The following is a 14,439-nucleotide window of genomic DNA, read 5'->3' as shown; positions in this document are numbered from 1 at the left end:
AAGCTAAGGCACTGTGGCCTTTTAACAGGCAAATTCATACCTGCTCATGATCAACGTGCAAATTTCACATGCCTTACTTCACAGAGGACACCTCTTCTGTGCCTCCCTCATCTTGTGGATACTATTTACATACTAAAAAACTTGGGTGAAAGACACATTTTCCCCATAGCATGCTTAATACTGTCATTTTATCAACCAGTTTGGCCTTCTGGTTGGTTTCCATGGTGGGGCTCTGCTGCCCCCTAGTGGCAGAGTCTCATTCTGGGGCTCTCCTTGATCTGACAACCTAAGAACTGAGAATGTCAGTATTGTCACTTCATGTTACATTCATTCATTCACTCACACACTCGTTCAGAGGAAATGTGCTTATAAGCTCTTCCAGCTGGCTTTCTTCCCCTCCTAGCAGCCTCTTCCTTCGTGGCCTCCAAGACGTAATTCTTTCACCACCAGCTTATCTTCCTAGCTAATTGCTCCTCCCCTTTAAGACCCATTTTTCTCACAGGGGGTCAGTGCCCCATTAGGACCGTCTATACCTGCAGAACCCTAACAGCTGTCTTTATTTGCCCTGCAATGTACTAAACATTTGGACTTTTCTAGACTGACTTTCCTATGAATCTTCCCAGCCCACAGAGAAAGGTTCCAATTTGCCTTGTGAGTTCTCTGCTTTTAGCAAGTGCTCCCATTTTGAAAGGAGTGAAAAAGAGAGGGGTAAGATACAGCTGCAACCAGCGTCTCCACATCTGAGTCCCTACAGGAAGAAACCTGGTCACCCCCAGCCTCCAGCCCCCAACTCTGCCAGGGAACTCAGAACTGTGGTTCTCAACCTTGAGCTGGCAGCAGAATCACCTGGAAGGCCTATTAAAATCAATTGCTGGGCCCCAACCCAGAGTGTCTGAACCAGATCTAAGGTGGGTGCCCAAGAATTTGCATTTCTAACAAGTTCCCAGATGATCCTGCTGCTGCTGATCCTAAGGCTACACTGTGAGAACATCAGCTGCCATGGCTAACCACCTGTCTTTCACACAATAATTTTAAACATAATTTTCAAACATAAACTTCAAGTTACTTCAGACAGAAGAATGATCATATGTAACCCAAACCGAGGTATGAGAAACCATATGCTAAACACATATCTGCCTAGAATATCAATTTCACTTGAAGATTTATGGAGGATAAAAGAGTTAAATAATTTAATTGGCAATTCTTAAGCTGCACATTATTGTTATAATGTGTATATGAAATACACAAGTGTATAATGTATATATAAATACACAATATAAAAATGTATAATGAAATACACTTTTGAGTATGATGAAAACCTGTGTGGGATTTTTAAGACAGAACATGGGATTTCTAAGAACCCTGTTACTTTTCCAGGGAGCATCTTTCACATTGCACTTTGGAAATACATATCAGTACTGCTGGCTCTGCACTTGGAACTCATCCCAGGCGTATGTATGTATGTGTGTGTGCGTTTGTGCATGTGTGCACTGTGCACAGGCATGTGCTATGTTCTGTGTGCACATAGGCTGTGCTATGTGTGCACATACGTGTGTGCACCTGCATTGTTATTCCCACCTCCATCAAGACTGTTTTGTTTTTGTGGTAGGAGGTAGAACTGTCCCTCAAGAAACATAGCTTTTAGGTATGATTGATTACTAAACCTTAATTGACTTCCTAAACATGTTCCATTAGGCTGGCTGCAGCATGAGAAGGAAAATTCTAAGTAGGAGGGAGAAGGAGGTGGGAATGACGAAGGCAGCTTGACAGGAGGTTCAGACAAAGCTGCAGGGAAACTGGGTCCTGGGCAGAAACAGGCACTGGGAGCCCAAAACACACCACTACTGTCCAACTCTAACTCCACTCTGCTGTCTTACCTAGTCACCCTGAGCAGTTCCCAGGCAATGATAGAGATATTTCATTAGCAGTTTGTGACAATAAAAGAACATGGTATTTGCCAACCAACAGCTTAGACAGTTTCCCTTTCCACTTTTTCCAAGTAATACCATTAGAATCCAATTTTTTCTTTCCCCAGGACCTCCCAGCAGTGGCTATCCACTCTTAAGTTCCCTGCTGTGCCCAGTTACTAATCCTGGTTGCTAGAGACCACTGAAGAGTCGGGGGAGGGGGAGGGTTCCTTGACCCAACAGGCTCAAGAGACAAGTGGACCTTCGTTTCAAATACATACTCCCCCTAAGTATTTCATTTACTATGTAAGCAGTCATGACAATCACGTGTTTTCAATCTGTGAGCCCCCCCACCCCCGGAATGCAGAGCCTCAGGTGTCTCCTGGATGGCCATGACCAATAAGGGCAGAGGTTTGATCTACAGAATATCAGCCCAGTCCCCAGGGGGCCCTACCTTGGCGATGAACTCCGGGAAGCTGAGGATGGGCCCGTTGTGGAAGACAGGGTAGTAGAAGACATAGGCCACCAGCCAGGGAAAGGAGTAGAAGCTGCTCCCACAGGGCACCTCTTGCCAGCAGAACTCCAGGCTGAAGCTGGTGTAATACAGACAGCGCACGGTCAGCGTGAACTGCAGCAAGTAGTACTCATTTTCTGTCTGGTACCAGCCTCTCTGCAAAGTCCCAAAAGAGAACAGCCCTTGAGCGTCAAAGAAGGATAGCATCTAGGCCCCTGGGAAGGAGATCAGTTCCACAGGTAGACCAGCTGTCCCATAAAGAGGCAGCAGGTAAATTTCCCTGGTGATTGGAGCAAGGAGTGAATGAGCACTGGGCGGCGGAGTGTCTCTACCACCATCCATCCATGTAGCATCAGGCCTGATGCACTACAGTGAAAGTTCTCCCAGAGACACAGCTCTCGGATTCATCTTGACATGCAGGTGAATACAGTCAGCGGGGACTTTGACAGTTCCTCCAGCAATTCAAAAGGCAGACAGAGGCTTACGAATGTCATACGTGATTCCTGTCTTCAACGTATTTTTCCTTTTGTTCTTCTATTATTCATTTGGCTCCACGTGTAAGTGAGCACTATTTGCCAAAGAAGCTTTAGAAACACAGTCAAGAAAAACAGTCCCTTGGAACTAGAGGGTATCATGCTTAGCGAAATAAGTCAATGGTAGAAAGACAACTATCATCATATGATCTCCCTGATATGAGGAAGTGGAGATGCAACATGGGGGCTTTGGAGGATAGGAAAAGAACAAATGAAACAAGATGGGATCGGGAGGGAGACAAACCATAAGAGACTCTTAATCTCACAAAACAAACTGAGGGTTGCCAGGAGCAGGGGGTAGGGAGAGGGTGGTGGGGTTATAGACATTGGGGAGAGTATGTGCTATGGTGAGTGTTGTGAAGTGTGTAAACCTGGCGATTCACAGACCTGTACCCTGGGGCTAATAATACATTATATGTATTATGTTTATTATTTTAAAAAATTATATGTTTTTTTTTTAAATTTAAAAATTATTTTAAAAAAGAAGAAGAAAAAGAAAAGAAAAACAGTCCCTGCCCACCATGTATCTAAATTCTCATACAGGAGATAGGCATGGAAGTACACAATGCAACATGAAAAAAGAAATAACAAGCATGTACTAAAAATGTCTGTGGTAAAATCTAAATAGTATAACCAGGAATAAAATTATGGGTCATTTTATAATCATCATGCTTCTATATTTTCCATAATACTTATATATTGCTTTTTTAATGAGAAGAACAATTTATGGGAATACAAGATAGAAAACTGGGACAAAGGGAGGAATGGTGAATGTGATGCATGGGGACACTTTTAGGGCTTCCACAGAAAAACTAAGCACTGAAGAGTTTCTGTTCCATGCCCGGGACTGAAGCAGCCACCAATAAAGACTGAGAGAACGATGTGGGCAAAAGCATGAAAACCCAAAGCAACAAGTTTCTGGTCATTTTTTCCCCTCGGGCAGTATTTCTCAAATCTCTAGTCTACACAATAAATGGACTATTCATTCTCCACCAACACCCACAACTGATACTAACTATCCCCAAACAAGTGATAATTACCATTGAAGCTTTTACCCTACTTTCTCTCTTAAGCCCAGATTTTAACATATGTGCTTAAAGTGTTAGCCCCAATCTGTTGATGAGAATGAAGAAAAACTAAGATAATATAACAGAAAAAATAACTGAATTCTCAAAAGCCTAACCATTTTTACAAAATCACTTAACAGATATCATCTTATTAGAGCCTCAGAACAACTCCGTGAGGAACACAGAGCACCTATTACTTCCATTTTCGAAATGATGTAATTGAGAGTCAGGTTAAATGACTGTCCCCAGTCTCACAAGTAGAAATACAGTCACTAGAAGAGCAGAGGAACCAGGTCGTCCACTGGCTCAGCTTTCCCATCATGTTCTTTCCCATGACCTTGCCAAGTGCTGTCACTTGAATCAATGCATGAGCGAATGAACAAGTGAACTAAAATAAAGACACTGCAGAATTTCAGTTCTATGATGACCAAAGAAAGAATATAAAAACTTCCTAAGATTTTCTGGGCCAGGAAAACACCTGCCTTATCTGTCTCAGGGGCCATCATGGGCACTGGATGAGATAAGGAATGTGAAATTTTCCTATAAATTGTAGAGCACTCTACAGATGATTTTTGTTAAATGCAGAGACTATTTCTTTCTTTTCCCACTGTTCCTTACCCTCTGTTCCTGCAACATCTGGCACCACCCATGCCTATTAAACTGGGAAAAGTACAAGATCGACCCTGGGCAGCCTTAGATGGTTAGGACATAGATTCAAAAGACAAGACTGCAGAATGCAACACACCAGGACTCACATGTACCAACCCCACGTGGCCACTAGGGGGACCCCCACCATGCTTCCTCAATTGACTCTTGGCTGAAAACAAGACATCTCCCTAATGGAAGCTCTGCCAAAGACAGCGTCTCCTTCCAAGGGTAAAACGGCAACACTTACCTTAACTTCCTCCACATCCTGCAGCCTCAGTGTGGAGAGCAGGAGGAGAGAACAGAGCCATGTGAGGAACAGCGACCGGAACTGGGCTACACAGAAGGAGATGAGGGTGTGGAGAAAAATAATGGCTGTGCCATGGGCCCCCAGCACACACCAGGAGGCCCATATTCCATAAGCCCCCAGGATCCAGGGTCTGTGCTGCAGACAGGGAGGGATCCAGGGAGAGAGAAGGAAGGAGAGGGCCGGGGAGGAAAAGACAAAAGAATTAGCTATATGGGTATTGCTATTAAAGGTTTTACATATAAGAGCATAATACTTAGTGATCCATTAACAAAACTATTCTTACCGCCCCAGGGATTTAGTGTAACACAGACAAACAGGATTCAAAAGGACCTTCCACATTAACCCCAGAACTCCACCAGATCCACCCAGAAAGAAGGAACCACTTTCAGGCCTTCAGCCAAAGCCACCCAGACCACTGGATTCCCCCAACAAGATACTTAACTGACTTTTCAACAGACCTATGGAAGCAAGAAAACTGGTGGAAAAACTACTAATCTGGAACACTAGCCCCTACATACACTATTCTGCAGAACTGAAGGTAAAAGAAAATGCTGGTGCACGTTTTCTCGGGAGTCTCACTGAGACAACTGGGCCATTCAAATTCACAAACGGCTTTCGAAACTCCAAACCAGAGATTTAAATTAAAATATTTTGGTACATTTTTACTAGCATATCATTCACAATCAAACTGATGTCACAGAAAAAGTGTATCTTACCTACTTTATACAGTATTGTGGCCTTTGCCTAATCAATCTGATGGACAAGTTCATTCCCATCTTAGCAGAATCAGAATATTTTCTCTCCAGTTATCAAGTTTTGTAATTACTGACACTGAATAAATAATTAAAGATGTCTTTGCTTTTATGATATATTCTTGGTCATATCTGGATGGTAAATCTTTACTTAAAAGCCACAATAATATTTTAATATTGTTTATAGATACATATTAACCACATATTATAGTGGTTTAATTATTCAAGTTTTGAAGTCCAACTGCCTAAAATAAATCCTGGTGTCCCCATTAACTAGCTGTGTGGCCCCCTGGCAAGTTACTTAATCCCCCTGTGCCTCAGTTTTTTCATATGTCAAATTAGGATAACAGTATCTATTTCATGAGCTTGCTGTGAGGATTGTTAATGCATGTAAAATCCTCACAACAGTATCTGCACACATAGGAAGGACATTACAAATTCTAGTTATTATTCCTATAGGGAAATATGATGAGTCTTTTTGGTGTGCACTTGAAAATATGTTTCCAGGAATACACTGAGTTAAAAAGTGGGGAATGCTTGAGTTGAGGTCTTCTTGTGAAAACAAGAATTCTTTAAGGCAAAGACAGATGTAGACCAGGAGCTGTAAATCTCATCTTTAGATGCTAACTCTTCCAAAATATTGTCTAAATACAATTCTTTCCCAAACCTACCCTCCAGCCCAAGAGAGAACATTTTAGATGAGCGGCTAGGTCAGCCACTTTTAAGTTCCAAGAAAATCAGAGAGATCTGTAGTTCTGTTTTACAATTTTTCCATCCTACTGCCCACAGAAAACAGTCACATAAATTTACTTCAAATTTTCCCCCAAACACTCATCTCTGAGCAGAGTCCAATTATAAGAAGCAAGGTTGCCAAAGACCATTTTACTGATTTTAACAAATGGGGGGGGTTCCAACAGGATCTAGAGGATTGACCACCAGAGATCCTTTTCCATGGGCTACACACATACACAGCCACATTTTTATTAAGCATGATTTGATCCATGTGGAAGAAGCCTATGTGTTCAGCTTTCATTTGGAAACTTAACCACAGACTAAGGGGCTTCAATATGGAAAAAGCGGAACAAGATTCTCTGATGAATTTAACTGTGCTCACCAAAGCTACCTAAGAGGCACACAACTCTGTCCCAATTCTCATCCCTCATGGCCTTCCTCCTGCTCAATAGGACAGGCAGGCAACACTTGGTACTGTTCCAAGATGGCGGACACAAGGCTCTCATGTTACCTGCACACTCTCCACTATCCCTCGTATCACCTACTCCTTCTCCCCAGTAAGGAGAGGCAGCTCTACCACACACATCCATGGCAGACAGGTGATATAAAGGAAAAGATGTAAAATAGGCAAAAACAATCACCAATTTTTTTTTAAAGTTATATAAATAAGAACCCCACTATACTCCTGAGAGCATGATCAGTCATCCATGCCTTGTTCTCTGACCGGCATCAGAAAAGGACCATCCCCGCATTCAGTACAGCCCTTAGGACACACCTCCTCCAACCACTAACCCTCCACATGCATCTGAAACTGGCAGAATCAGCTGGAAATAGAAGAGAACATTGCCCACCAGCAAGCAGCCCCATGGATGGCCTGCTTCTCTGAGGAGGAAGAGGAGGGGGAGGGCTCAAAGGCCATTTTCATGTGCAAAGGCCTAAAGCAGCCCTGTTCCACCTATTTCTATTCCAAAACTGCTGGTCATGATCTCAGGGTCATGAAATTGAGCCCCCACACTGGGCTCTGGGCTCAGTGCAGTCTGTTTCTGCTTCTCTCTCTCTCTCTCTTCTCTCTGCCTCTCTCTCTCCCCCTCCCCAAACTCCTGCACTCTAAAATAAATAAATCTTTAAAAATAATAAAGTAAAGGATACAAAGTGTAAGCCACCCAAAGCTTGAGAATAAGACAGGCTGGGTGAACTCTGCTGAGGCCCAGGACTGTCCTGACCCCCTTCACTTGCCTCACTCCAGGCTCTTCCGTTTCTAATAGAAGACGAAAAGGCAGGTGAGGGAAGAGAAGAAACTTTTAAAAGTCTAACAAACAGTAAGAAAGAAACTATATTTTTGTGGTTATTCGGATTCAGCTGAAGAGCGAATGCAGCAGCCTTCCTAAAGGAACACAGTGCTTCCTGCCCCGGACTGAAGGACGGCCACCTGTCCGCTGCTCCCTGTGTTGACACCAAACGGACCCTCTGCTTGACAGTCCCCCTCCGCAGGCTAATTGTAATTACAATTACAATATTGTAATTGTTCAAATTACAATAACGTAGGCCCAGAGTCTAACATGGCACCAAGCAGACAGCGAGCATCCCATGAATACTGGGTAAGTGAACAAATGTTGAGTGGGTAGATGGGGGGGATGGATATGCTTCCCCAAGTCTTTGGGCTTAACCTGGTAGTTATGACTAACAGGTGACAAGAAGTTAGCACCAACACTTGGGGCTTTTTAGTCGACGAACATGAAAAGCTGCTGTTTTCGAAGGTCTGTACTTGTACCGCTGACCCCTCATGAACCAAGGCGGCTGTGCCAGTACAGATGGAATGGAGTCATTTCACGTCTCGCTGCCTACTGCCTGCTTTCCACTCACAGGAGTCTCTTACTACTCGATTTGTGTTGTGAAAGCTCAGAGAGTTTGGTCAAGGCACGGGTCCCAAGCCATGAAGGTGGACATCTGTGGTAGAACCCACTGCCTCTCACCCAATGGACGGGTTCAAGGAGACTAACCAATTGAGCTGGTGTGTTTCCGAGGCTGAACTCAGCACCCCTGCGAGAAACTTCACCCTTCTGTTCTTCAAATCTTCTTAATCAGGAGTAAGGACCTAGCCCCAGGAAGAGCGGCTGGCAATGCCCCCGACCCCGCCATCCTTCTCTCCCATCAGCTTGCTCTGAGCTGCAGGCACCGAGTGACAGGAGGGTAGGGCTCCCTCCTCAGCTCACCTCCAGAGGGAAGGGTGAAAGGGTAAAGCCTTGGTGAGGACTCCTGTTGGCAACATTACCAGACTTTGCTGTCTATGAATTATTTTTGTACAGCTTCCCAGAAACCACTCAGTGGGGGCATTGTTTGAGAAATAAATAAAAAGAATCAATCAATAATCCTTATGCATGGCATAATTTATTATATACTATATAATCAATTGCAGCTGCTATTAAATAGATATATATATTTATATGTATATAACTCGCCAAAGAGAAAAACCAAAACCATCCCAGAGTCAAAACAACCACATTCTAGCCTGCCTTTCCTGGGGGCAAAGGCCAGTGGGCCTTCACAAAGCAGACTTCAGTCCTCCCTAGATATGCACTGAGGGAGCAGAAGAGTCTGGTTAGCACATGAGATTCCTATTAGGTGTGTGGTTTCAATAAGATGCTGGCAGGAACACTGCTCACCACAGCCTTCCAGAGGTTAGTTTACTCATTTCAGCCAGTGCCACGGGACCACATTTTGCAGTCCTGTGGCTGACGAGCTCAGCTGGTCAGAGCCCCATGCTAATGATGTGGGTTCTGCCAGTCAGAGGTACACTGAAGACTCAGCTCTGGGGTTAGCAACAGAGCCACCCGCAGCCCCCACACCAGGCCAGCCTCCTCAAAAGGTGCACACAGGGGTACTTTTATTTTTAGTTCCGAGGGCAGAGAACGCAATGTCTCAGGCGGTGGCAAGGCCACAGGGGTGTTCAAGAAGGGAGGCAACGGTCTGACCCACCCAACGCACAATCCAATCATAACAAGCCCACAGCCAAAGCTCCGGGCCTTCCTCAGCCTCCCCTCCCGGCCTCTGACCCAGGCTTGCCAAAACCCAGAGAGAGCGCCCTACCCAGAGAAAAGGCGTTTAACCTTGGCCAAGAAGCTCAGTGGAAAGTTTTATTACTTATCATGGTGGGAAGAAAAGCGAGAAGAGCAATGCAGTCACACTTTTGGACATAACCTGCCTCTCTCTGGGAGGAGGTGCGACCCTCAAAGGAAGAGAGAGGAGACATAGATGGAGATGGGAAGCCTCCTTCAGGACTTACGGACTGGAACAGCAAGACTAGCTCAGATGCTGACATGCCTTCCCTGCAAGGGCTGTCTGTCCACACCTCCTGACCCCTCCAGGAATGGGGAAATACAAGACAGCTGCAGCCCAAATCTTCCACTTTGAGGAAGTCCCATAAACACCCACCATCTGGGACACTTAGTCCAGGTGGTGAAACACAAAGCTAATGGGCCAAAGTTGTGGTTTCTACTTACCTATCAGGGCCAAGCAGACTCAGACAGAGAAAGCCCTGTGCCCCAGCCACAGGCAGAACCCCGCCCACCAGCTGTCACACAAATCAAGCCTGCACCTGAGATGAGGGGATAGACAGACACACACTGATGACTCAGTGCTCTCCCCCTGATTTTGCATAGGATGTGCTCTACAGATACAGAGTCCACCTGCCCACCCAGGCCTGGTACAGAGATGCAGGAAGCTAAAAGAAGCAAACATCTGCATTCCTTCAGACCGCAGCTCAAAGGCACCTCCTGGGAAGCCTTCCCCGACATCCCCAGGCAGATGGGGCCCCCGCCTCCTCCCAGGCACCCAGCGCACCACGGCAGCAGGTCCAGAATCAAGATCAGTATTTAGCTTCCTCTGTGTGCTCACCCAACTTTCTCAGGGGAAGGGTCTGCGTCTCAATCCTTCCCCCCCATCCCCACAACCCAACCCAAGTTTGAGAGAGGGTCAGAGAAAGACAGGCAGGGGAGGTGTGTAGGTATGGCTGGACAGACAGCCTCTACCCTCAGGGTTTCAGAATCTCAAGACAGTGGCCTCCTTTCTTGAGCACGGTAGAGGTGACTGCTCCCAGAAGCAAACACACAGATCACAGTCATGGCACACAGCAAATGTCAGCAGCCCACAGCAGCCCTTGGCTTTCATCCCATACAAGCATAACCCTGAAAAACATCAGACCCTCACCACTACCCTGAGAAGCAGGCAGCACCTTCCCTATGGCATAAATGAGGAATGGGAGCAAAGATACTACAACTAACTGGCTTATAAGACCACGAAGCTTAAAGGTGGCAAATGTGGGATTCACTTAAGTACTCTTAAGTTTTCAGAATACTGCCTAAGATAAAAAGAGCCTAACTCAAAGTTACAAGCAAATTAAGTGGAGAAACATCTAGATCCTAAACCAGGTATATTTCTAATGCTGGTACATGCAAAACAGCAGCTGAAAATGGAGGCAGTTTGGAAAGGAGGTGCATCCGGTGGTGAGCCTCTGGAAGGTTAATCCACATCTAGCATTCTCCACCGGGCCAGATCGCCTGCGGTGAGGGCTGCTTCTTGGAGGCAAGAAAACCTCACTCTTTATGCATAAAGCATAGGTGTGCATATACGACATAAACAGTGTATCTGTGGTATTAAAATTTCACAGTAAGTCACAGTTGGGAAAAAGGTGGGGGTGGGGGCACCTGAGTGGCTCAGCCAGTTAAGCATCAGCCTTTGGCTCAGGTCATGATCCTGGAGTCTCAGGATTGAACCCCACATCAGGCTCTCTGCTCAGCCGGATGTCTGATTTCCCTGTGACCCTCCCCTTCTTGTACACACACACACACACACACACTCTCTCTCTCTCTCTCTCTCTGAAATAAATATAAATCTTTAAAAAATAATAATAAATAATATTAAAAAATAAAAAGGCTCAGAGAGGAAGGGGGGCAATAAAGGAAAAAGAAAAAAGCTAGAGAGACATTAACCTACAGGAAGCAAACACGAACTGGCAAGAACAAGTGAGAGGCAAAGGAGACCAAATGGACGTGGCCATCGTCAGGCCCAATACAGGTACAAAAGTCATAAGGGGGACAGGAGATGAAAAAGTTGGGTATGCCCAGGGCACCCTCAGTTTTCCTTCTGCCCGCTTCATTCTTCCACATGTGCAGTTACAAGTATATCAAAAATCAAAACAGGAAAAAAAAATCAAAACAGAGAAAAGATTATTTATAAAGTCTGTAAGGCATAGAGAAGAGGAAAACAGCCCCCACATACGGGCCACCAGCTGCAGAAGGACAAGGCTCTACCTGGGTTTTGGAGGGTGCTGGCCAGAGGTCACTTGGGCCTCAATTAAAACAAACCATCAAAGGGAAAAAAGGGGTGGACCTGCATCTCCTCCAATGCTATCTGATGAGGGAGCAGAAGGCAAGCTGAGGGCAAAGCTGACGCGGACAGCCCACAAACACCCCCTGCCCCATGGGATATACAGGACATTCCTCAGGCACTCCTGGCTGCCCTAAAGGAACAAATAGTTAACTTGGATCACAATCCTGCAAGACATGGGTCTCCCTCAGTTTATAAATGTCCTAGTGAGTTACATGGAAGAAGCTTGCTTATCAACAGCCTAACTTCCAGAGACCAAGAGCTCAGTTTCCTGAAGTCCTAACATCACCCTCTCCTCCATAAAATTGAGGGAGGCTGAGACAGAAGGAAATGTAAATAAAACTGAATTTCTTTTAAACCTGCAGCCCATTCATAAGGACGTGTGATAGGAGGAATGTAACATTCCTCCAGGAAGCTCCCAACTATCTCACTCTTAATGCCTTACTAGAGGGGTAAACAACCTTAACTTATCAATGGCAAGGCCTCCAGGAGCCCATGGCTCTTAACATATAAAAGTTCTTTCTCAAAACCTCCCTTTTTCCTCACCTCTCCCAACTCAGTAGTATATAATCAGCCACCCCTCAAAACCCCAGGGCAGCAGCTCTTTCTGCCCACAGATCCTGTCCCTGTGCTTTAATAAGCACAGATTTTACACCACAGATGTCTCGAGAATTCTTTCTTGGTTGTCCGCTCCAGACTACTTCACCCCACTGAACCTCACCTCTATTCCAAAACCCCCATCATACCTACTTCCCATCCCAACCAGACATGACTACTATCCAGAATTTTAATAGTTATCTCATCTTTGTAAGCATACATGTGAATGTATCATTTAGTTTTGCACAATTCTGAGCTTTACATGGGATCATATCTGATGGAATCCTCTGCAACTTGCCTTATCAGCTCAACGTGCTGATCCAAAAATTCAACTGTGTTGACCATCACAGCTATGATTCAGTCCTTTCCGTGGAATAAATTCACCACAATTCTCCTTTTCCCCATAACGGACACTTGGATTGCTTCTGGTTCTTCATTACTATAAACATCACTTCAATGAATGTCCTGACTCATCCCCTGACTGGCAAAAAAGAGTTTCTCCAGGGGATATGTCAGAATTCATACTGCAGCTATGGGCTCGGCACCTCTTTGTATTGCAAAGAAAAATACATATTCACAAGCTCTCTGTAGGAATTCAGGTAGCCATTACTTGACACAACCAGGAGTTTTGTCTTTGCGCAACTGGAGAGTATAAAATGATATGGTTTTAAGATGCATTTGCTTGATTACTAATAAAGTGGAACATATGTTCCAAGTTTATTGGTCATTTGTGTTTCCTCTTCTGCAGATTTCTTTCCACATCCTGAGCCATTATTTACTGGGTGATTTGTCTTACCTTGGGAAATTTCTTTATGTATTCTAAATACTTATCTGTCAGCTTGTAAATTACCTATTAGTGACTTGCTTTTTTTTTTTTTTTTTAAGATTTTATTTATTTATTTAAGAGAGAGACAGTGAGAGAGAGCATGAGCGAGGAGAAGGTCAGAGAGCGAAGCAGACTCTCCATGGAGCTGGGAGCCTGATGTGGGACTCGATCCCGGAACTCCAGGATCATGACCTGAGCCGAAGGCAGTCGTCCAACCAACTGAGCCACCCAGGCGTCCCGTAGTGACTTGCTTTTTCACTTTCTTCATTGTCTCTTTGGATACATCCAATGATGTACACACTGCTGATTACACAGGATTATACACTGATAAGTTTAACTACATTAGAATAAGAACTTACCAATTCATTCCTTCACAATTTCTACTTTTTATCTTAAGAAATCTTTCCCAACCCTATCATTAACAGATATTCCACATCACGCTTTCTAAAAATGATATACCTTTTCACCGTTAAGTCCTTACTCTCCACTGAAAAGGAAAAGTGTGCATTTCTTTCTAACACAGCTAAACAATTGTGTCACCAACGTTTATTAAACACTTCATCTTTTCCACACAGATCCGAAATGCTAATTCTGTCACAAAACAAGTGTCCCATCTATGCACAGGCATTTTCTAAACTCTATTCTGTTCCATTGGTCCATATGTCTACCCTGCTGCCCATACAACACTGTCCTCATTATCATATTTTTATAAGTCATAATATCTGGTAGGGTACATCCTCTGGCTTTGGTATCAATTTTATACTATCTTCTTAAAAGGTAGGTTCCCTCTTTTTCTCTTTTCTGAAAAAGTCTGGGAAAGATTTAGGTCATTTGTGTCTTGGATTTTTGGTAGAGTTGGTATATTACTAGTGTTTTCTTTACAGACAGATTTTTGACTAGTGATTCAATTTCTTTTCACGGTCATAGCACAATTTGGTCATTCTATTTCTTCATGAGTCAGTTTCAGTAAGTTGTATTTTCTAGCAATGTGCCTGCTTTGCCAAAGTTTTCAAGACTTTTGGTGTAAAGTTGTACAAAACATCCTCTTACTATATATTTTCATCAGCTTTTCCATACCTAATACTGCTTATTTGTGCACTTTGTTTTTCCTTGACCAATCTTGCCAGTGAAAATTTTATTAATTTCTGCTATTATTTTTGTTGTTTCCTTC

At 44.2% G+C, this 14,439-nt stretch overlaps 1 protein-coding gene across 5 annotated transcripts in view; it reads right to left on the bottom strand.

Moving 5' to 3' along the window:
• The window catches only part of HHAT (hedgehog acyltransferase), a 339,661-nt gene that overhangs the window by 255,709 nt on the left and 69,513 nt on the right, over nucleotides 1–14,439 (bottom strand). For all 5 annotated transcript variants that reach the window (XR_006608637.1, XM_013047215.2, XM_045087064.1 and 2 more), the window contains exons 5-6: nucleotides 4,917–5,111; nucleotides 2,362–2,577 (exon numbers count right to left, since the gene is read on the bottom strand). Coding sequence is in view for 4 of the 5 variants with exons in the window: in XM_013047215.2 (XP_012902669.1) it covers nucleotides 2,362–2,577; nucleotides 4,917–5,111 (411 nt within the window). In the remaining variant the exon portion in view is untranslated. The remainder of the gene's footprint in view (nucleotides 1–2,361; nucleotides 2,578–4,916; nucleotides 5,112–14,439) is intronic.

The sequence above is a fragment of the Mustela putorius genome, unplaced genomic scaffold (genome assembly GCF_011764305.1).
Source record: "Mustela putorius furo isolate JIRA1106 unplaced genomic scaffold, ASM1176430v1.1 tig00001012_pilon_pilon_pilon, whole genome shotgun sequence".
In the NCBI taxonomy this organism is placed as follows: domain Eukaryota; kingdom Metazoa; phylum Chordata; class Mammalia; order Carnivora; family Mustelidae; genus Mustela; species Mustela putorius.
The sequence above is the reverse complement of the archived record's forward strand: the minus strand, read 5'-3'. Positions and strand labels throughout refer to the sequence as shown.